The 23,321-nt window shown below is 35.1% G+C and overlaps 1 protein-coding gene across 1 annotated transcript; it reads left to right on the plus strand.

Moving 5' to 3' along the window:
* The first annotated feature begins 1,752 nt into the window (after positions 1-1,752).
* Positions 1,753-23,294, plus strand: dsc2l (desmocollin 2 like). Its single transcript, XM_067384845.1, has 16 exons — positions 1,753-2,054; positions 5,775-5,877; positions 10,213-10,403; positions 10,493-10,606; positions 10,747-10,902; positions 11,005-11,146; positions 12,292-12,446; positions 12,593-12,727; positions 12,881-13,066; positions 13,499-13,746; positions 14,605-14,747; positions 17,136-17,357; positions 17,524-17,760; positions 18,459-18,574; positions 19,263-19,547; positions 21,441-23,294. The coding sequence occupies exons 1-16, from the start codon at positions 2,013-2,015 to the stop codon at positions 21,651-21,653; spliced, it is 2,688 nt and encodes an 895-aa protein (XP_067240946.1). The 5' UTR covers positions 1,753-2,012; the 3' UTR covers positions 21,654-23,294.
* The last annotated feature ends 27 nt before the right edge of the window (positions 23,295-23,321 follow it).

The raw sequence follows: 23,321 nt of genomic DNA on the forward strand, positions 1-23,321 counted from the left end.
CCACACATTCCAGTAAAAGGGTCCAATATCTCCAAGAAACAAGAAATACAACTTTTCTGTGAAAAACACTAACTGCCTTTGTCCATTGTTTGTTTCGGCACGTATCACTAATCCTCTTTCTCTAGTTTTCAGCAAAGAAAGTCTGACTAATTTTAGAAACTGACATGAAATACAATGAGGCTTGAAAGGATATAAGCAATCAAACTGCATAAATTATCACATCAAAACAAAGTTCAAATAACGGTGCTTTACATAAGCAAGTTATACCTACTCTTTATACCTACTTCTTTTTTAAAACTCAGTGAGAAAGAGGTGCTCAATCTTCAGAAATGATGATAGTCAACCTCAGAAGGCCAGACTAAATATTATATGAGCTCTTACATTTTCAATTAGCAAAATCTTTACAATATGTTAATAAAATAATTTGGGTATTTATTGCAATTAAATGACATTTAATTCAACAGACTGGTTGTGTGATTTAAATGAAAAAGTCTAGAGGGTGTGATTTAGGAATACAGCTTACCTTTCACGCTGAATTAATTTCATGGTCTAATAATTTTCAGAACCTGATTGCACCAAGCACAACATGTTCCTGGTTCAACATCTGTGTTGATCCTGGAACAACAATCCATCAGATCAGATCAGATTTGAGGGACAAATTTGCAGTTTATGTCAAGTTTAGGCTTACAATGCTTCTACATCAGTGTTATTCACCCCTCATTTCCCTCTGATTTTAGGAATAACTTAAGGGTAAGTTTAGGTTTAGCGGCAGGGATGTGGTTAAGATTAAATTGGAGGAGTGTTATTTCAGGATTAACAAAATATGTTGACCCAGGAACGTGTCTAACTCAGCAAAATCAGGACGTGCCTAATAATTTATCTCACTTATCTTATATTTGTACAACAAAACAGGATTTGAGCCTCTAATGCTTTAAAAATCAATTGCACAATATTGAAAGCACATGATAGTATCATTATTTGAACACGTTTTATAATGTTTTAGAAGCTCTCTCGAGTCTCTCTCATTCATTTGTTCAGCCTGAGTCACTCTCTTATCAGTGTTTCAAGAGTTTGGTTGAAGTGAAACATACCGTGTCCTTTTCATTTTCTACGTGTTTTACACCCCGTCTCCTCCGATTCCTCCTATTTAAAGACTCTGCATGCTTAAAGTCACCAGGTTACATATTTTCACTTTTTTAAGGCATAATGCACCACAGTATCACCTTTCGTCTCAATCAGCTCCCTAGCTCCCGTCGTGAATCAGTATATAATGAAAGTGAATGTGGCTGATACCCTGATCAGTGCCCTGACTACTGAACTAGGGAGCTGATTGAGACACACGGTCAGACAGAAGTCAGTGGACATACAGAGCCATAAAAACTTGACCAGGTAATAATTTAAAATGAATAAATCACTTCCCACGTGAAAAAGGTGTGCGGTTTCAAGCTGGAAAGTTGTTGTTTTTTTATTATCTTTTTAATGGACTTAACAGGTGATTGCAAAACTTAAAAAAAGAGTTTCTTTTACTGGATGTGTAAATGTGATGATGACTTTCTGTATAATCATGAGTACCTCCTGCACTCCACCCAAAGAGATGGAGATTAATTGTGTCATGCATTAATCATGTCTGAAAAGTCAGATGGTATAACAGGTGAAAGTCTGTTCTGTTAAAGTATAACCTCCCTCCCTCTCTCTGTCACACACCCACCAACTCCGAGGGAGTTTCAAGGGCCAGTTTGGGGTGGAGTCTAAGCCGACCAGAGCTTCCCAAGCTAAGGAAGTCAGGGACAAAGTAAAGTTTAACCTGTTTAGTTTACTCAAGACTCCAATTCAGCCCTATTGATTCATAAAGCGAGAGGCTGAGGCGATGCCACACCCATATTAAAGACTTCAATGGCATGAGAGCCGCACCGCGCCCACAGGACTTTATCCGAGCTCTTCTGTGAGGTACACGCAGTGTGGAGGAGTCCAGAGAAATTCAACTACTGCAGACCACATACACACACAACAGGATGTATGAACGCGCGCTGTTCGCGGTCTGGCTCCTTACTTTGGTAAGTTCCTTTTGTTGTGTAGAAGTTAATGTCTTATTTTTAGGACATATAACGTTAAGTCTGTTGTGGGCCTACCTGAATTCCTACAGTATCCTTGCCGAATTTACCTTGGTAACCATAACCATAGTTCCCGTCAGGTCTCCCTATTACACTGCCAATATATAATATCAAGTAAAATAGACAAAAATGTATTCTTAAAACAAGATATAGAGTCAAATATACAGTCAAAAGTTTTAGTTTTCTTCTCAAATGTATATTAACTTTAAGCATGTTTAATTATTTTTACTGGAAAACAAAAATAATTAATAAAATAATGATTTCTTCAGATTTTAGAACATTTCTGTATTTATTATTTCATTTTTTTTTTTTTTGTCATGACAGTTGTGGTTAATACCATGTGATCACGTTTTATTGTAGTAAATAACTTTAGTACTATGGTAATTTGGTTGAAAGGTTACCATGGTTTATTTTCAAATAAAGTGTTCTCCAGTGTTGATAGTAAGACATTATGAATGGCTATATATTTACACTCTTTGGAAATTATTTAGGTGGGTTAGCTATTGGTAAATTGTGTGATGTGTATTTCAAAGGGATGAAGCTGCTTGAACATTAGCAGTTTTGAATAGTAAAGCTCTTACTACTATAGAATAATGAAGTACTCACTACTTAGTTATCTGCATTTGAATAGTCTGATTGATTGGTTTTTCCTCCACCAAACGGTCGTGATACTAGGTTTACTTAGTATCATCCATAACTTCAAATATATACATTTCATGAATTTGTTTTGAAGAGTCAGTAGTGCTATTGTAGATGTCTTCATTCATTCATACAGCTCACTGATGTCTAATGTTGATTAATGAGAAAGGTGTTACCACACTGGTCACAAAGCAGATTATTTAAAGGGTTAATTCACCCAAAAAATGAAAATTCTGTCATTTATTACTTACCCTCATGCCGTTCCACACCCGTAAGACCTTCATTAATCTTCAGAACACAAATTAAGATATTTTAGTTGAAATCCGATAGCTCTGTGAGGCCTCCATAGGGAGCAATGGACACTTCCTCTCTCAAGATCCATTAATGTACTAAAAACATATTTAAATCAGTTCATGTGAGTACAGTGGTTCAATATTAACATTATAAAGCGACGAGAATATTTTTTGAGTGCCAAAAAAACAAAATAATGACATATTTAGTGATGGCTGATTTCAAAACACTGCTTCATGAAACATCAATGAATCAGTGTATCGAATCATGATTCAGATCGCATGTCAAACTGCCGACGGCTGAAATGGCGTGACTGTGGCACTCCAAACAGCAGTTTCGACACACTGATTCATCTTTGCTCCGATGCTTCCTGAAGCAGTGTTTTGAAATCAGCCATCACTAAATAAGTCGTTATTTAGTTTTTTTTGGCGAAATATTCTTGTCGCTTTATAATATTAATATTGAACCACTGTACTCACATGAACCGATTTAAATATTTTTTTAGTACATTACTGGATCTTGAGAGAGGAAGTGTCCATTGCTCCCTATGGAGGCCTCACGAAGCCATCGGATTTCAACTAAAATATCTTAATTTGTGTTCTGAAGATTAACGAAGGTCTTACGGGTGTGGAACGGCATGAGGGTGAGTAATTAATGACATAATTTTCATTTTTGGGTGAACTAACCCTTTAATGTTTCTCATTTATTTAACTGAAACAATGTCCATGGCGTGTCAATTTTTGTTAGTGATAATTCCTCTAAAACCCAATTGAAAGTTTTCATTGATTTCCTGATATTGTAGTATACACTATAGTAAAAACACAAGTCACATTTTATTTCCTGCATGTTTGAATGACATCTTTTTATTGCATCAGTAAAAGACACATGAACAGTAAACACTTCAGCATTCTACTAAAGTAAAATTCATTCGTACATATTTTCAAGTCTGTACGTCTATAGGTTTCACTGGACAGATTAGGCAGATTTCCAGATAAGATGAAGCTGATATCTGTCCGAAACCCATAACATGACCACATGAAATGAGAGCGAATGCCATCGAGCAGCATGTGGAGTACTTTTTTCTTCATGCTGGTTTTGTTCTCAATTGTTTAGCTATGTTCTATTATATCTATGTTAGTCACATGTCATTCTTGATTAATGCCATTGATTGTTCGGTTTGTCACATGTGATGCCTTCATACCATGTAGCTGTTTAGGTATGAACGTAACAAGCTACAGAGGTGGTAATTCACATTACGCATTTGTTTTCTGTGTAAAACAAGTGAATAAGGTACTTATTTTTGCAGTGTAACCCGATCACAGTACATTACAGCATTAAGTTGTAGAGTACAGTGGCATGAAAAAGTATGTGAACCCCTTGCAGAATCTGTGAAAATGAGAATTATTTTAATAAAATAAGAGGGATAATAAAAAATGCATGTTATTTTTGTTTAGTACTGTCCTGAGTAAGATATTTTACATAAAAGATGTTTACATTTAGTTCAAAAGACAAAACAATAGCTGAATTTATTAAAATAACCCCATTCATAAGTATGTGAATCATTGATTCTCAATACTGTGTGTGGTTACCTGATGATCCAAGACTGTTTTTATGTTTTGTGATGGTTGTTCATGAGTCTCTTGTTTGTCCTGAGCAGTTAAACTGAGCTCTGTTCTTCAGAAAAATCCTCCAGCTCAGTTTTCAAACATTTTTGCATATTTGAACCCTTTATAGCAGTGACTGAATGATTCACTGTGACATTCACTGATGCTCCAGGAGGAAACACGATGCATTAAGAGTCAGGGGTGAAAACTTTTGAACAGGATGAAGATGTCACAATTTCTTCTTATTCTTATTTCATATTTTTTTTTAAATATCATTGTTTTTCATTTAGTACTGCCCTTTGGAACCAACAGAAGATACTTGCATGTTTCCCGGCAGAAAAATTAAGTACAATTTACCTTGATATTTGAATTCAAAAGTTTTCACCCCCCGGCTCTTAATGCATCGTGTTTCCTTCTGGAGCATCAGTGAATTTTTGAACCTTTTTTAATAGTTGAGTTTGAGTCTCTCAATTGTCCTCAGTGTGAAAAGATGGATCTCAAAATCATACAGTCACTGCTGGAAAGGGTTCAAATATGCAAAAATGCTGGAAAACTGAAGAATCTGCAGGAGCTGGAGGATTCTTCTGAAGAACAGAGCTCAGTTTAACTGCTCAGAATAAACAAGAGACTCATGAACAACCATCACAAAACATAAAAACAGTCTTGGATCATCAGGTAACCACACACAGTATTGAGAATCAATGGTTCACATATTATAAATGGGGTTATTTTAATAAATTCAGCTATTGTTTTGTCTTGTGAACTAAATGCAAACATCTTTTATGTAAAATATCTTACTCAGGATAGTACTAAACAAAAAATAACATGCATTTTTTATTATCCCTCTTATTTTATTAAAATAATTCTCATTTTCACATATTCTGCAAAGGGGTTCACATACTTTTTCATGCCACTGTATATAATCAATATTTTTAGTTCTTTCTTGTGATCTTAAGTTTCATTGACAATTATAATGATTCTGATGTTTTAGAATTGGAAGTCATGTTTTAAGCTTCATAATTGCTGTTTACACATGCAGAACCATCACTGAGACTTTTGCTCAATTACAATGTGGAATGTGATGCTTCATTTTATTCTCCCTCTAACTCACTTTCTTTTCCTCCCTCAGGTGGTGTTTCAGAACACTGAGTCTTGTGAGTTGAGGCCTGTTCTTGCTCAGGTTCCTAAGAGACTGCCCGCGGGTTATGTCATCTCTGAGGGCACGGAAGAATGTAAGATTTGTGGTTTCGCTAATTCTTTTGATCTGAATAACATGAACTGACCTTGTCTGACTTAGTACAGATGAAGCTTTTCTTTCAGCTGATACAGTTAATTAAGCTACATAACATAATAGTTACATTGCTTAATTCATAGTAAAACAATTTTCTCACCCAAAAATGAATTTACTCATCCTTCCTTTGAACAAAACAGGACCTTTAAATGGACACAAAGCAGCAGAAAAGTATCACAAAAGTCACATGAAAATGAAATGTCATCTACATGTGAAGATTATCAGTGAATAATGATGAAATGTCATGTATTTCTCATGAAAAACTATCATGTTGCTTCAGCAGACTTTAAGATAGCGTTATTACTTATATCAGTCCATCCAGGATTTCCTGATTCTTCGATGGCTGAATTTATCGCAAAATCAAGCAAACTCTGCAATATTCGGAGGAGCTCGGGTTTAGACATGTCCCGTGACGTCATCGCAACATGCATTTAATCAACTCGTTTGAGCTGATAAACCACATATATCAGATCAAACAGTGCCTCTGTGGACGCTGTTTAATCTGATGTCTGTGGTTTAACAGAGAATTCTGTGACAAATTTAACCTAAATGCTTCTTACAAGATTTCACAGCGATGTTAAAAAGTCTGCGGTGAATTCAAGCGCTTTCTTCACAGCGCATGTGTAATCTGATAAATCATGATGTTTGATTTACACCATGATGAGCTAAGATATGATCACAGAGTGTTTTTTCACAGCCTACCTGACTGAAAGAGCTCATTATTTATGCAGGTCATTAGAGCTCTTTATGTGATTCTTTTGTCTTCTAAGGTGTAAATCTCCCATTATTCATGATTATTTACACCTCCACGCATACTGTGTTTCTTGACCAAAGATGTTTTAGAAAATTTAAATCTCTCTATTGTTTTATATGAACAAGCAGGCAGCATAATTTTTACCTCATTTTGAAGCAAAAACTCTAGTCTACAACCTCCAATACCCACAAGTCTTGTGAACACAGATTCAGATTTAATATATATTTTTTGGCTTTATTTCAGTGACTTAAGTTTTTTGTTTTTTTCAATAACCACGCATAAACGTTATTCCTTCAAAAATACAAACATGTACATACATGTTCCTCACATATTATTGTAGCCTAGTTTGTGCTGAATACAGTGTAATGACACATTAATATGTTTATGAACAACTGAAAAAAGCACAAATGTCAGGGCATATCAAAACTTCTCCAGGGCCCCAAAAATCCTCAGATCCATGAGGGTTAAGTGCTTCAAACAACTTTTCCTAGCACTTCAAAGCTTTAAATATTGACCAGTTTGAATGTAATTTCTAATGTGATGTCCAAAACATTATTTGTTCATCCTTCATAGTTTGTCCCCATTTTTTAAAACTAAAGGTTTCACGTTATAGGAAAGCAAACACTTATTTGGAAAAAAAAAAAAAAAAAAAGACGATAAATTACCACTGTAGTAGATGCTGCAGAGGAGCACTTATTGGCTTATTCGACATTTCCACACCCTAATATATGTTTTTAATATTTTTTAACAATAAAATAAAAGTTAATATTATCTGCATCAACTCAAGCTCAGTGATTTTCTGTCAGCCCTCACGGCACAGCCAAACTAGGGACAAAAAAGGACCTTTAAATGGACACAAAGCAGCAGAAAAGTATCACAAAAGTCACATGAAAATGAAATGTCATCTACATGTGAAGATTATCAGTGAATAATGATGAAATGTCATGTTTCTCATGAAAAACTATAATGTTGCTTCAGCAGACTTTATGATAGCGTTATTACTTATATCAGTCACTCCAGGATTTCCTGATTCTTCGATTGCTGAATTTATTGCAAGATTGCTTGATTTGCAATATTCGGAGGAGCTCGCAGATTTTGGGTTTAGACATGTCCCGTGACGTCATTGCAACATGCATTTGATCAACTCGTTGGAGCTGATAAACCACATATATCAGATCAAACAGTGCCTCTGTGGACGCTGTTTGATCTGATGTCTGTGGTTTAACAGAGAATTTGAAATTTAACCTAAATGCTTCTTACAAGATTTCACAGCGATGTTAAAAATTCTGCAGTGAATTCAAGCGCTTTTCTTTTTTTTCACAGTGCACGTGTAATCTGGAAACCATGATAAACATTGTGCCACTAACAGAAATACCTTGTGGCAGAAATGGTCTAATGTTTTCGAGTGCTTTTAAGTGCTTCACACAACTTTTCCTAGCACTTCAAAGCTTTAAATATTGACCAGTTTGAAGGTATTTTTTAATGTGATGTCCAAAACATTATTTGTTCATCCTTCATAGTTTGTCCCCATTTTTAAAACTAAAGGTTTCACGTTGTAGGAAAGCAAACACTTATTTGGAAAAAAAAAAAAAAAAAAGACGATAAATTACCACTGTAGTAGATGCTGCAGAGGAGCACTTATTGGCTTATTAGACATTTCCACACCCTAATATATGTTTTTAATATTTTGTTGACAATAAAATAAAAGTTAATATTATCTGCATCAACTCAAGCTCAGTGATTTTTCCGTCAGCCCTCACGGCACAGCCAAACTAGGGGCTGGTGTCACCTGAGAACTTAAAGGGTTAGTTCACCCAAAAATTCTGTCATTAATTACTCACCCTCATGTTGTCCCACACCCATAAGACCTTCGTTCAACTTCAGAATACAAATTAAGATGTTTTTGATCAAATCAGATGTCTCAGTGTCAATTTCAAAGCCTCGTTTACTGAAATCACGTGACTTTGGCAGTTTGATACACACTTCAAACCACTGATTCGAAACAAAAGATTCATAAAGCTTCATGAAGCAGTGTTTTGAAATCACCCATCACTAGATATTGCTGAATAAAGTCGTTATTTTTTTTTTGGCACACAAAAAGTATTCTCGTCACTTCATAACATTAAGGTTGAACCACTGTAGTCACATGAACTGTTTTAAATACATCTTTAGTAGCTTTCTGAAAGTGTTAATTATCTTGCGGGCAATGGGGGCCTCACTGAGCCATCGGATTTCATCAAAAATATCTTAATTTGTGTTCTGAAGATGAACAAAAGTCTTATGGGTGTGGGACAACATGAGGGTGAGTAATCAATGACATTATTTTAATTTTGGGGTGAACTAACCCTTTGAGCTACATAACATAACCGTTTCATCAAGTTCTGCTTAATTCATGGTAAAACAATTTACTCATCCTCATGTCACTCCAAACACTCCCAAGAGATTTTCTTTTTTCCTTAGAACAAAAAAGGCCCTCCAAAGCAGCATAAAAGTATCACAAAAGTCACATGAAAATGAAAGGTCATCTAAATGGGAAGCTTATCAGTGAATACTGACAAAATGACATCTGTTTCTCACAAAAAAACTATCATGTTGCTTCGAAAGACTTGAAATATTGTTTTATGATAGCATCATCATGACTTATATACTGTTACAGTATTCATTAATATTTTGAATTTTCATTTGTTTTTGTAGTTTCAATTTTCCTTTTAATTTTAATGTTTTCATAATTCTTTTATTGTGCTTTTGTCATTTGTATTACTTTTTGTTTGTTTCTTTTTACTTTTAATTTGTTTTTATTTAAATTTTAGTAAATTTAGTACTCATTTAAAATTTAATTTAGTTGGCATCATCTAATTTTTATCTAATATTTATTTTATTGTATTTCAGCTTTATTTCAATTAACAATAGTTCATTTTTAATAATAATTAATAGTGTAATTATACGTTAATAACAGTTTTTAATAATAGTTATAATTTATTAACATTATTGGTAACACTTTACAATAAAGTTCATTAGTTAAACACTAGTTAATGTGTTAACTGACATAAACTAACCATGAGAAATACATTTGTTACTGTATTTACTAATCTTACAGATTAGTAAACCATCACAGTTGTTCATTGTTTGTTCATGTTAGTTCACAGTGCATTAACTAATGTTAAGAAGATTTTAATAATGTATTAGTAAATGTTGAAATTAACATTAACAAAGATTAATAAATGCTGTAGAAGTGCAGTTCATTATTATTCATGTTAACTAATGTAGTTAACTAATGAACCTTATTGTAAAGTGTTACCAAATGATTATTTTAATAATAATATTTTTAATAGTTTTAGTTAACAGTAACAACAATGGTGATACTTTTATGCTGCGTCCTTTTTGAAGCTTAAAAGCTTTAGTACCGATTCATTGATATTTGGTGACAAACAAAAACAACAATCAATAGATTCAAACAATGGTTTTGGAAAGACATGAGGTTTATCTGTGGAATAATTATCTGACGTTACTATTTTTTCACAGTGACCCTCAAAGGCTGTGCGGCCAAGCCCGTGACCTTTACTTCCAGTGACCCTGACTTCGCTGTAAATACAGACGGAACCATTGTCACCGTTCGTGGTTTGGTGATTACAACAAAGCGGTTTTCTGTGCTGGTGCACGATGAGAGAGGTTTGGATTGGAGGGTGGACGTTATCCTGTCCTGTAAAAATGAGGTAAAACTACAGTTTGTAATTCATAACCATAATCCATATGATCTGGATCAGCAGCATAAGTAATGTCTCTCTATATGTCCTGGCTTCAGGCACCTCAGAAGTCCAGCAGTGTGGCTCACAAACGCATTAAGAGAAGATGGAGACCGTTGCCTTTTACTCTTTATGAAAATGACAGCCCTCCATTCCCAAAAGATCTGGAGATGGTGAGACTGAGTGACTTCTCTACTTTAGTCATTCTATCACTCCCTTCCCGTTCCTTCCTCCCTTCCTTGATCTCAGTTTGACCTTTTGTTATACTTCCTGTTGTTTTGCTGACTATACATTGTTGTGTGTCTCTTCACAGATTGCGTCTGATTCCTCTGTTAATTACACAGTGCGTTATGAGATCAGTGGGCAAGGTGTTACGACAGAACCTGTCGGTCTTTTCATTCTCATCAAGGAAACTGGCATGCTGAGAGTGACCCGGGCCGTCGACCGTGAGCAGTACCCCGAATTCAAAGTGAGGCTCTATATGACAGGCCTTATACAGAGAATGGTGCACCAGCTGGTTTGGAGTATGATTACAGCATTATGTCTTCTTCTCTTGTCTCTCTTGTTGTAGTTTATCGCTCGTGTGTATGACCAAAATGGCAGGGAAGTTGATGAAAATCTGCCCATCACTGTGATTGTGGAGGATAAGAATGACAACGCCCCAGAGTTCATAGGAGGTCGTGTGTTCACTGTAGAAGAACGGTGCAGGGCAGGTAAAGAGACTTTTTCACCTATCAAGTCCAGGTCATACTGGACATCACACCAAAATCAAAAGCTAGAAATAGGAAATAATATTTTAGAAATTATGTGAAGCCTGTTTTTTTTTTTTTTTTTAATTGTTTGCATTATTTTCATAACAATTCTCATCACTGTAATATAAAAAAGGTGATATACTCTTATATACTCATTAATGTAATGTAAAAAAAAAATAGTATAACACTCTGTAGTACTTATACATCATTGTAGTATTTGTTTTACCACCTTTAATTTGTTGATTTTAATAAAAATATCCATTGTATAACCATATTGTTTTACTGTAATGCAGTAAAAAAAACTGTATTACAGTAATAGATCAGTAATACAGTAATAGAGAATCATTGTTGAAAATAATGTGAATGGTAAAATTAAAGAAGTAAATAAATATGCCAAAATGCATATAAGAATTGGCAGGTAAAATATTTATAGTCCTGAAAATAATGTCACAATGAGTGGTGTTTTAGTATCATTTATATACCATTATAGTATTAATTCATATTTTAAATTTTTTTTTTTTTTTTTTTTTTTTAATCACTACGTTCTAGTAACTTTATCTGATTTTGTATTTTTTTATATTTCTTTTTAAAAAAAACTATCCTTTTCCAACTTATCCAATAAAAGCATCTGAATTTAAGAATTTTTAGATATTTAGACTGGAAACAAGACAAAAATACTAAATAAGAAAATCTTTTTTTTTTTTTTTTTTTTTTGCAGTGTTTTAATTTAATTTTTATTTACTTTATTTTTATTTAAGATTGATCAATTTTTGTACTTTATAAGTAATTTGAGTACATTAAAATTATTTCAACAAAAGTCATTTTAGTACTTCAGTTCTACGTAAACTTTTTTTTTTAATTTATAAAAGTCATATTAGTTAGTTGCCAAGGAAACATTTAAAAAAAATTTATTCATTAATTAAATTATATTATTTTATCTTTATTTCAGCTAATTAAAATGATTTTACACAATATAAGCTTCGTTATCTTTATACTGAATTTATACATATATATGAGAAATGCAGTAAATGAAAATGAACCAGTATACTGACAGTGAAATATAGTATAGTATATTTATTTATGTATATTTATATTGTGTTTTTCAGGTACTTTTATAGGAAAAGTGAATGCCACAGATAAAGATCTGGCAAATACCCTCCACACCAAGATCAAGTTTACTCTGCTTAACGCTACCGACATGTTCTCTATTGATCCTTCTACCGGAGTATTGACCGCTAAAACCAACACCTTAGACAGAGAGGTATTTTTTCTGTCATTTAATAGATCCATGTGTCAGTGTGTTAAAGGATTGCTGTTGCGTCTACCGTGTTGTATTTTCAGATGTACTGGGTACAGTCTGGGAATACTGTACCACAAATGTAAATGTTTTTTGTTCCTCCAACTCAGGCTCAGGACAAAGTCTCTGTTAACATAGAGATCAGAGATATGGACGGCGCTCCTAAAGGGCTCTTCAACAGAGGAATAGTTGTGATTACTCTCACAGATGTTAATGATAACCCTCCCACCTTTAAAGAGAAGTTGGTAAGTCCCTTTTATTGTCTATACAGCAATATAACAAAACAAGTAAACTACTAAACACATCAAAAACAGCACTGAATGTCATTTTAGGCTACATGCCATGAGGTGTGGTATTTGATTTTTAAAGAATTAATCTATGTTATTTTTTTGAAACAGTACAAAGCTAAAGTCCAGGAGAACCAAGAAAATGTGCTAGTTACTAGGATCCCAGTGGAAGACAAGGATTTGGTGAACACCCCCAACTGGAAGGCCCTGTTTGAGGTCACCAAGGGAAATGAAAGTGGACAGTTCAGGATGGAGACAGACCCCAAAACCAACGAGGGGCTTCTGTATGTCATAAAGGTGAATGTTTTTATTAATTAAATTAACAGTCTGTAGAGAAAGTTACTGACAAATAACATTTTTAGCAAGAAATAAACCCCAGATGTCCTTGATTTTGCAGAATTTGCACTTTGCTAGTAAGTTCATGTTGCAATAGCTTTCACTGAGGGTCATAGTCATTATCTTGAGACCTCTCGTTCACTCTCTGACAGGGTTGTGTTGGTTTTATTTATAGCAGCTTTGCAGATTAGCTCACCCTTTTAGAGCTGTGTGTGAAAATGCTTGTCTGTTGGATATGTTTGTGCAGTTCAACCACACCCTGTTATACACAGTACATCCACCAGGCAGGCAAAAACAGGTCCTTCTCTCAAGGCAGAGCTTTTGACGGCTCTTCACGTTTTGTGTAGATGTGCTTGATTAGGTTCTCAACGTAGGTCTCTACTCTCCTTTCAGGGATTGGATTTTGAAAAAACTCCAGTGGTGAATCTGGAAATTACTGCCCGTAATGAGGTTCCACTGGTTGGGACTGACGCGACCTGGCTCTCTGTGCCACTCGAGCTCAGTGTGGGAGATGAAGATGAAGGACCAGAGTTCAACCCTGGCATTCTATATCTCAAAGTCAAGGAGAACGTTCCCAATGGAACCGTCATTGGAACCTATAAAGCTCTGGACCCAGAGACCAAGAGCAGCAATGGCATAAAGTATGTTCTCTGATGATGATCTGGGTTTTGTTTTAAGCTAAATAATTCTCTTTAAAGCACCACCATACACATTCATTTGGTCTTTGATCTTCTGTTCTGTTGCGCTCTGACTAGCGGCTTTTGAAGACACGCAAGAACATATCTAATAATGTAAATGCTCCCAAAGAAATTAATTTGAAAACCACCTTAAAGAATTAGTTCACTTCAGAATTAAAATGTCCTGATAATTTACTCCCCCCATGTCTTTCTTTCTTCAGTCGAAAAGAAATGAAGGTTTTTGAGGAAAACATTCCAGGATTTTTCTCCATATAGTGGACTTCACTGGGGTTCAAAGGGTTGAAGGTCCAAATGTCAGTTTCAGTGCAGCTTCAAAGAGCTCTACATGATCCCAGATGAGGAATAAGAGTCTTATCTAGTGAAACGATCGGCCATTTTCTAAAAAAAAAAAACAATTTATATATTTTTTAACCACAAACTGCTCTGCGATGTGCCACGCATTACATAATTACGTTGGAATTACGTAATTACGTTCTCCTCCAACTTCAAAATCGCCCGACATCGTTGTTTTACCTTTTTTGTAAAGGACGTTTAGCTTAGTCTGTGCACAATCACTTTGTAGACAATGGATCGGTACTTCCGCCTACGTCACGCGTGACCTTTCCATCTCGTAATGCATCGACTGAAGAAAGAAAGACATAAACAACTTGGGTGACATGGAGTTGAGTAAATTATCAGGAAATTTTAATTCTGAAGTCAACTAATCCTTTATGTATAGTGTCCCTATATATACAATATAACCTCAGTGTAGTATGATAATGTATACCGTCTTCTCACTTTTCTATTCTATCTATGTTTAAGGTACTATAAGATGACTGACCCAGGTAACTGGATCACTGTGGTGGAGAACACTGGAGAACTGAAAACATCCAATACTATAGACCGAGAATCACCTTTGGTCCACGACGACAAGTACAACATAACCATCAGAGCAGTGGATGAGAGTGAGTCTGGACTTTGTCACATAGTTGAATGAAACTTAAAGGGATAGTTCACCCAAAAATGAAAATTATCCCATGATTTACTCACCCTCAAGCCATCCTTAGGTGTACATGACTATCTTCTTTCAGACGGACAAAATCAGAGATATATTTAAAAATTAAAGGCCTTCTGAAGCTAAGCGACGTGTTTTTGTTAGAAAAATATCCATATTTAAAGCTTTATAAATTACGCAGAATGCACAAGTCGTCTTGCGCCAAATGAGTAATCCTCTGACATGATGTATAAAGGAGGATGTAGGAGTATCGTAAACTTAGACGCCTCTCACGGTTTTAACAAATAGGGCTGTGCAACAAATTTAAGCTCCTCTTCTGTTATCTCGAATTATATTGACATTTCTCTTTAAAAAAATTATAATTTTACACATATAACCAGTGATTTGTTTTGCTCTATCCTCTGCGCCTGCGCGTTCGTTGTGCGTCAGGTCAAAGGATACTCTTCCGCCGCAAATCAACTTGCGCATTCTACGTACGTTCGTCCACCGGAAGCTAGATATTTGAATTTATAAAGATATTTTTCTTACAAAAATGCATCGCTTCACTTCAGAAGGCCTTTATTAACCTCCTGGAGCAGTATGGATTACTTTTTTTATGGGTGGATGCATTATTTTTTACTTCAAGACACACACCCCTATTCACAACCATTAAAAAACTTGGAGGATTAAAATTCTGTCATCATTTACTCTCCCTCATGTTGTTCCAAATCTGTATGAATGTATTCCTTCTGTTGAACACAAAAGAAGATATTTTGAAGAATATGAGTAACCAAACAGTTGACAGTAACCACTGAATTCCATAGCAGAGAAAAAATACTATGAAAGTCAGTCAACTCTTTGGTTACTGACATTCTTCAAATTATCTTCTTTTGTGTTCAACAGAAGAAAGAAACTCATACAGGTTTTGAACAACTTGAGGAAGAGTAAGAGATGATAGAATTTCATTTTTTGGGTGAACTACTTCTTTAAGTCATTAACTTAACCTGTGGACATTCAGCACAACATACACCTGTGCTGAACTCAAACGTTTGTGTATTTGTGAGTACACATTGTTCCATTTTGTTCTATGAATAGGTGTGTGTGTGTTTTCTCTGGCTGTTAATGAAAGATCATGTGGTTGGGTGTGGTTGAGTAGAAATAGCTTGAGGTCTCTGAGAATATTTCTTCAGGATATTTGGTGGTGATGTAACATTTTTTTCTTTCTGATGATCAACATGTTCTACCCGATACAACATGTACTCCAGCTCTTCCTGTAATGTCATTCAACAACCTTCAGTGTTTAGAACATTCATCTCTCTTGAACTCTTATTCGCCATTTAACTCTGGACGTCATCAGGTTGCTTTTCTGTAGGTTGCTAATGGCTGTTCTTCCTGCTTGATGACCTCATTTTATTGGTGGGCTGTGAAATAGAGGTTTTTAGAAACCGATCGCAAATGTATGCATGTATGTACAACTTTGTTTAAAAAGGGGGATTTTGAAATAAAGAAATAGTCACATTGTGACACTGTAAAACAGCTAGTTATAATTGTGAGATGTGACGTCTCAATTGTGAGATATAAAATTGCGATTGAGATATAAAGTCACAATTGTGAGATAATTGTAAGAAAGTCGCAATTTTGAGAAAATCTCAATTGTAAGACAGGAAGCTGTGATTGTTAGAAAGACATAATTGTGAAATATAAAGTTGCAGTTAGATACAAAGTTGCAATTGTGAGATGTGAAACCATAATTGTAAGAAAGTGGCAATTTTGAGATGATGTTGTGTCAGTTACAAGAAATTAGATTGCAATTGTGAGATCAAGTAAGATCAGTGAGATCAGAGTAAGTCACAATTGTCAGATATAAAGTTGCGAGTTTGAGATAGAAAGTCGCAACTGAGTAATATAAAGTTGCAATTATGAGATACAAAGTCACAGTTATGAGAAGTTGCATTGGTGAGATGTAAAGCAATAATTGTAAGAGATTGGCAATTTTGAGATGAAGTTGTCATTTACAAGAAATAAGAGTGCAGTTTTGGGATATTTAGTCACAATCGTGAGATAATATCACAGTTTTAAGTAAGTCACAGTTGTGAGATGTGAAGCTGTAGCTGTAACAATGTCACAATTGTGAAATATAAACTTGCAATTATGAGATACAAAGTCCAGTTATGAGACAGTCGCACTTGTGAGGTTTGAAGCCATCACAATTACATTTTTTTTTTTCATTAAGATGACATTTTCACGTCTTTAAAGACATATAATCAAGTTTGCTTTGGTGTGCATCCATACAGGAGTTGTATTCTGACAATGTGTCCCTAAAGTCACATGAGACTCACTGGAATCTCTTTTTCCTCAGGTAAGAAGATAGGAAAGGGGATGGTAATCATCCAGATCGAAGACGACAATGACAACATGCCTGTGATTCCGGGTACTGACCTGGTCATCTGTAATAAGGGTGATACGCTGAGCTCAGTTCTGGTTGAAGCTGTGGACCTCGACAAGCCACCTTACTCCACTCCTTTCATTTTCGAACTTGGAGCAGAGAATGATGGGAAGTGGAAACTGAAGGACAAAACAGGTAAAAATAGAGGGTAGTGATGTTTCTTGAGGCTGGGGATACAGATTTAAATTTAGATTTATCAGCATTTTCTATGTTATTATTCCTCAATATAGCAATAGGCTGATAAACTGAAAGCATTATGGCTGCAGTATGATCACAGACATCATGTCCTCCTCTGATTTAGATTCCTCTGTGGTGCTGGAACAGGCAGTGGTCATGCCAAACGGTCTCTATACTGTCCCTATCTTGGTGAAGGATCTGCAGGGAATCGGGAAAGAGCAGACCGTGAATGTGCGAGTGTGCTCCTGTGAGAGAGAGGAAAATGGAGCAGGAGTATGTGGGGCTCGAAGTGCCTCCACCTCTTTGGGAAGTTTGGGAATCCTTGCCTTGGTGCTCTCTAGCCTGCTGTTGCTACTGTTATGTGAGTGCCCCCTTCTGGCCATGAACACATTTACATCTATTTGCATATTTTTACATAAACATATATTTATATATAGAATTTTAGATAGTTCAAAAATACGGTAAAAATATGAATATTGTGAAATATTTTTTGCAATTTAAAATAACTGTTTTCTATATGAACATGAATATATTTTAAAAATGTAATTTATTCCAGTGACTCTTCTGATTCTTCAGAAATCATTCTAATATGCTGATTTGCAGCTCAAGAAACATTTCTTATCAATATTAAAAACAGTTGTCATGCTTAATATTTTTGTGGAAATGTTGATACATATTTTTTCATTTCTTTGATGAATAGAACATTTAAAAGAACAATTTATTTGAAATTGAAATCATTTATAACATTATAAATGAATACTTGCTGAATAAAATAAACTTTTGTGTATATATACGGTACTATATACAAATGCTTGTGCTATATACAAAAATATGATTTATATATTAGCATAATTAAGTAATGAGTTCAATTGGAATTTTAACATGGATTTCAGAATTTCTTGGCATTCTGTCTTGATTTGATGTCAAAATCTTTCAAAATTGACATATTTTTGGCTTCAGGTTTAAATAAAAATGGTGATCAGATTTGTAATGCAGTCTTTAGACATTTGGATCACACTCTCAATATCTCACTGCCCGTTGTTTTTCTTGCCGTATCAGGTCTGTTACTCATCTTCATATGCAGTACAAAGAGAGACAAGCTGTACATCAGTGATGATAGTGGAACAGGAGGAATGCTGCTGAAATCCAACACTGAGGCTCCTGGTGAAGAAGTGGTAAGATAATCACCTCCTTTTAAAAGGTTTAATTACTCAGAGAAAAATACGGAAGAGGATTAGGGCCAAGCAATAATAAAAAAATAAAACCATTTCGAGATTAATGTTGTTAAATTTCGAGAAAAAACTTGTTAAATTACGAGAAAAAAGTCGAAATAAAATGTTGAGAATAAACTCGTTAAATTACGAGAAAAACTCATAAAATTTCAAGAAAAAATCGAGATAAAATGTTGAGAATAAACTCGTTAAATTACGAGAAAAAACTCGTTAAATTTCAAGAAAAAATCAACATAAAATGTTGAGAATAAACTCGTTAAATTATGAGAAAGAAGTCGTTAAATTACGACTTTATTCTCAACAATTTATCTCGACTTTTTTTCTCGAAATTTAACGACTTTTTTTCTCAATTTAACGAATTTGTTCTCATAATCTAATGACTTTTTTCTCGTAATTTAATGACTTTATTCTCAACATTTTATCTCGACTTTTGTCTCGAAATTTAACTACTCTTTTTCTCGTAATTTAATGAGTTTATTCTCAACATTTTATTTCAACTTTTTTCTCGAAATTTAACAACTTTAATCTCGAGATGGTTTTATTTTTTTATTATTGTTTGGCCCTAATCCTCTTCCGTAGAAACCACAAGAAGACTTTAACTATATTTTTGTGAAATGTCTTCTCTCTTTAGAAGGATGGAGCTTTGATGATTATTCCTGGTGGAGATGTAGTGGACGGGTCACTACAGAGCGGCGGCATGGACATTAAGTACGTGACCTCAACTGCAGGACGTTATGGGCAGCAGTTAATCCAGGGAGGTGGCGTGTACAACACCACCACTCAAGATTTTGGGACAGAAAAGTACTACACATCCGGACACTATGATAACAACCTGTATGGCAACGCCGTGTTCCAGAAATTCTCAAATACGAGTGCTCTCGACACATGGAAAACTAATGGACGCTACTTGGACAGAGTGAGCTAAACTTACATGACATTTTTTATCAAGTTAACAATAATATATGAGGAAATTTTCACCTATGCATATGATTAATTAAACAACTAAAATAGTAATTATTAGGGCTGCCCCCAAGATTTTTCTAGTCGCCTAGTGCAAAAACAAAGGAGACGGCCTAAACATTTTAAAGGGGACCTATTATGCAAAATTCACTTTCTTCACAACCTGTCTGTAATGGTAAAAATCCACTCAGTCATTTTTTTTTATAATTCCCATAAATCAGAAGCAGTCTCTTCAAACGCACTGAGGCCGTGTGTCCACCTAAGCGTTTTTTCCAGCGACTAGCGTACTTTTTCAATTGTTTTCAATGGGAATTGCGCGTTTTTTAAACGCCAGGAGCGTAACGAGGCGCTGAGCGTCTTTTTCACGCACAAGCGCTGAGAGCTCTGCGTTTTTTACTGGTCGCCTCGAGTTGAAAAATGTTCAACTTTGAGTAAAACGCTGCGCTCATCACTGTCACTTTTTAGCCAGCCGTCCAATCAGAGTGGAGGAGGGGCGGGACAAATACAACTCCGGCCAACTGTCACATTCTTGCTGCACAGCGACATTAACAAACAGAAACAAAATGGATGAGAAATTAATATTGCTGGTCTCCGAACATACATAGCAAGTAATTCCACATTGTGTGAACATTTTTAGTCTGAAACAAATTACCTGCAAAATCAGTTATAAGTAACAGTGACGCGGATATTCCGTATCATAGCAACAAAGCGTCTCAACGGAAAAAAAGCGCTACGCTGCAGAAACGCTCTCAGGCGTTTTAAGCAGAGCGCCTAGCGTTTTCAGCTGGCTAAAAACGCTCTGGTGGACACACGCACTGATTCAGATTCCCCCCTATGATGATGGCATTGTTGGGAGAAGCCCCGCCCACAACCAGTGACAATCTGCCCTATTAGCCTAGACACAGCCCTGACTGAGAAGCACAGAGTTCAAACATATACAGTAAGGCTGAACACCGCCACTGACAGTTTCTAACATTTTCAATGCGTGAGATTGTCCTGTTTTGTTGTTGCTGGAGTTCTGTCAAACTGTCCTACACTGGTATGCTGGAGAATGAGCTCTCGAAGCTCCACCCTCTTCTAGAAAGGGGGCCGGGAGCACCAGCTCATTTGCATTTAAAGGGACACACACAAAAACGGTGTGTTTTTGCTCACCCCCAAAAATTTGGGCTAAAACATGCTATAAAAAATGATCCGTGGGGTATTTTGAGCTAATATATACTTCACATACACACTCTAGGGATGTCAGAGACTTATATTACATCTTGTAAAAAGGGGCATAATAGGTCCCCTTTAATAATGTATCAAACTAGTGCATTCTTAGTCAGTGTTGGCTGCAAATATGAAGTTAGTATAGTGGATGCGCCTATAGATAGAAATGCACGTTGGGTTAAAAATCATGCAGTAAGCGCAGTACTAGCTTCTACACTTCACCCGATTACTTTTGCACATTTATCTAGTCTAACATTAGAGCGATAGGCCAATGTTTGGATTCCCTTCCCAACATACAGTAATTACCACATGGACCGCCGTGTTAGTGATCTGTTCATCATGGACTATGTGACTTTGCCAATTGCTGTGATTTATTTATTTATTTATTTTTTCTGCGACTAACCGACTTTAAAATTTGTTTGACTAAGCCTCTTCTCGTCGACTAACATTTGGTCGACTAATTATAGTATTGTCAAAAATTTGCAATATCCCTGTAAATTATAATCTGATTAGCAAAGTAATGTTACTTACACATTCATTTACACAGGAAAGTCATATTTCACATTTCAAAATATTGTAATATCATGCCCCACTGAAGATGTTTTCATGTGACCTAATTTTGACTCTTTTTTTGTGACAGAAACTGGCTTATTTCGGAGACGAGGAGGAGGGGCGGTACGCGGATGACCTGCTGAAGACTTATGGGAATGAGGGAGCGGGCTCTCTTGCAGGCTCTGTGGGATGTTGTAGCCTTTTGGGCGAACAGGAATCAATGGACTTTTTGAACACTCTCGGCCCCAAATTCAGACCACTGGCTGACGTCTGCTACACGACCAAAAAAACTGGAAAATAAAAAAAGACATGACTGAGATAAGAGAGCGCCGTTTGCTGTTTGCCAGGGGGCGCCAAAGAACACTACAACAAAAATTCATGTTCTTAATCTGTATTTTTGTCTCATTTGCCAGTAAAATATCTAATCTTTAAATCAAGATGAATTTACTTGAGAAGCAACATTTTGTAAGACCATTTTCTGAATATTAAAACTATATTTTTTGACACATCTGCAAAACAATGTTCTTGTATAAATGTAAATCTCATTAAATATGATTAGATTAATGCTCAGAAATATGTGCTTACTTTTGAATGTACTAGTTTTGAAGATGTTTAGTTATTTTTGCTGGAAAACAAGACAAAAATAGTGATTTAGAAAATGATTATTGCAGTGTATGTCTTTCTGCTGGATTAATCAAGTGCCTGTGTGCGTGTGTTAACTTTTGTAAGTAAATTTTTTGTGTGTGTGAGTGATGGAGATAAGCTTTTCTATAATTGTCTGCTACATTTTGCTCTGCTTTGCAATCCTTTCCTCACAGAGCCGAGGAGGGACAGTTTAAATATTAGTATACAGAAGAGACATTATTCTCTCCCCGATCAATTGCAATTTTCAGCCGTGTGAAGTATTATCTGAGTCTATATTTACAAGACCATGATGAAGTGTGCTCATAAACATTTTTTGGGCAGCGTGTGGAATTCCGAGCGCTCTTCAGCTCCAAAAGCACTGACGCCTGACATCAACTCTGGACACTGAACTCATCTTTAGGCCATGATGTATTACTGGAGTTTTTGTGTTATTTTCTTACAACTTGCTTAGGATTTATTTTTAATTTCAATGAAAAGAAACCAAATATGTTGTATGTATGTCACTTTATACTTTTAATGAAGATGTAGGTGAAAGAACAGGTAAAAATTGGGAAAAACTACACTTAGAAGTACCTCTTTTTTAGCTCTATGATATTTCAGTTTTGTTCTGACAGCACATTTTAAGTTTTTTTTTTTTTTTTTTTTGTATTTGTGGTAAACAACAACATATCAGAAATTTAGAGGGTTGTTCTGTTTTTAGATTTATTAAAGGGATGTTCTTTGTAAATATTTTAATAAAATTGATTACAGACCTTATATTATTGTCGAATACTCTCTTTATGTTGCAAAGGCGGCACAGAAACTTCAAATATGCCAGCAAATATAATGAAAAGGCACAGTTAAACTTTGTATAGGGCTAAGCAAAAATGGCATAAATGTAGTTACACAGTAATTACAATTGCAGAAATTATGCAGAAATTATGAAATGAATGTTTTAAATATGAAATTCTGAATATATAGACAAAAATGACATGTAGAAATATATTAACATAAACAGTGGCTAAGTATTTTTACATTGTAGCTTTTACTTATTAAGCTATTTTAAGAATTAGTGTATTTTCTTCATTTTGGGAAACTTGCTAAATTACTAAAAATATCAAATGTGTTCAAAAAAGACGTTTTGTAAGTCTGCTGAAGTCATTTGTTAGATTTGTGTTCAGGAACAAAATAAAATTTTTACAATTCAATTATTGTCTGTATTGTATGGAAGCTTGTTTCTGCCACAGAATAAAAATACTTACTAATTGCGTATTTTTTATCTCACAAATCTGCCTTGTTTTCTCGCAATTGTGAGTTTATATCTTACAATTCTGAGAACATTGTG

Source organism: Chanodichthys erythropterus, chromosome 4, assembly GCF_024489055.1.
Source record: "Chanodichthys erythropterus isolate Z2021 chromosome 4, ASM2448905v1, whole genome shotgun sequence".
NCBI lineage: Eukaryota > Metazoa > Chordata > Actinopteri > Cypriniformes > Xenocyprididae > Chanodichthys > Chanodichthys erythropterus.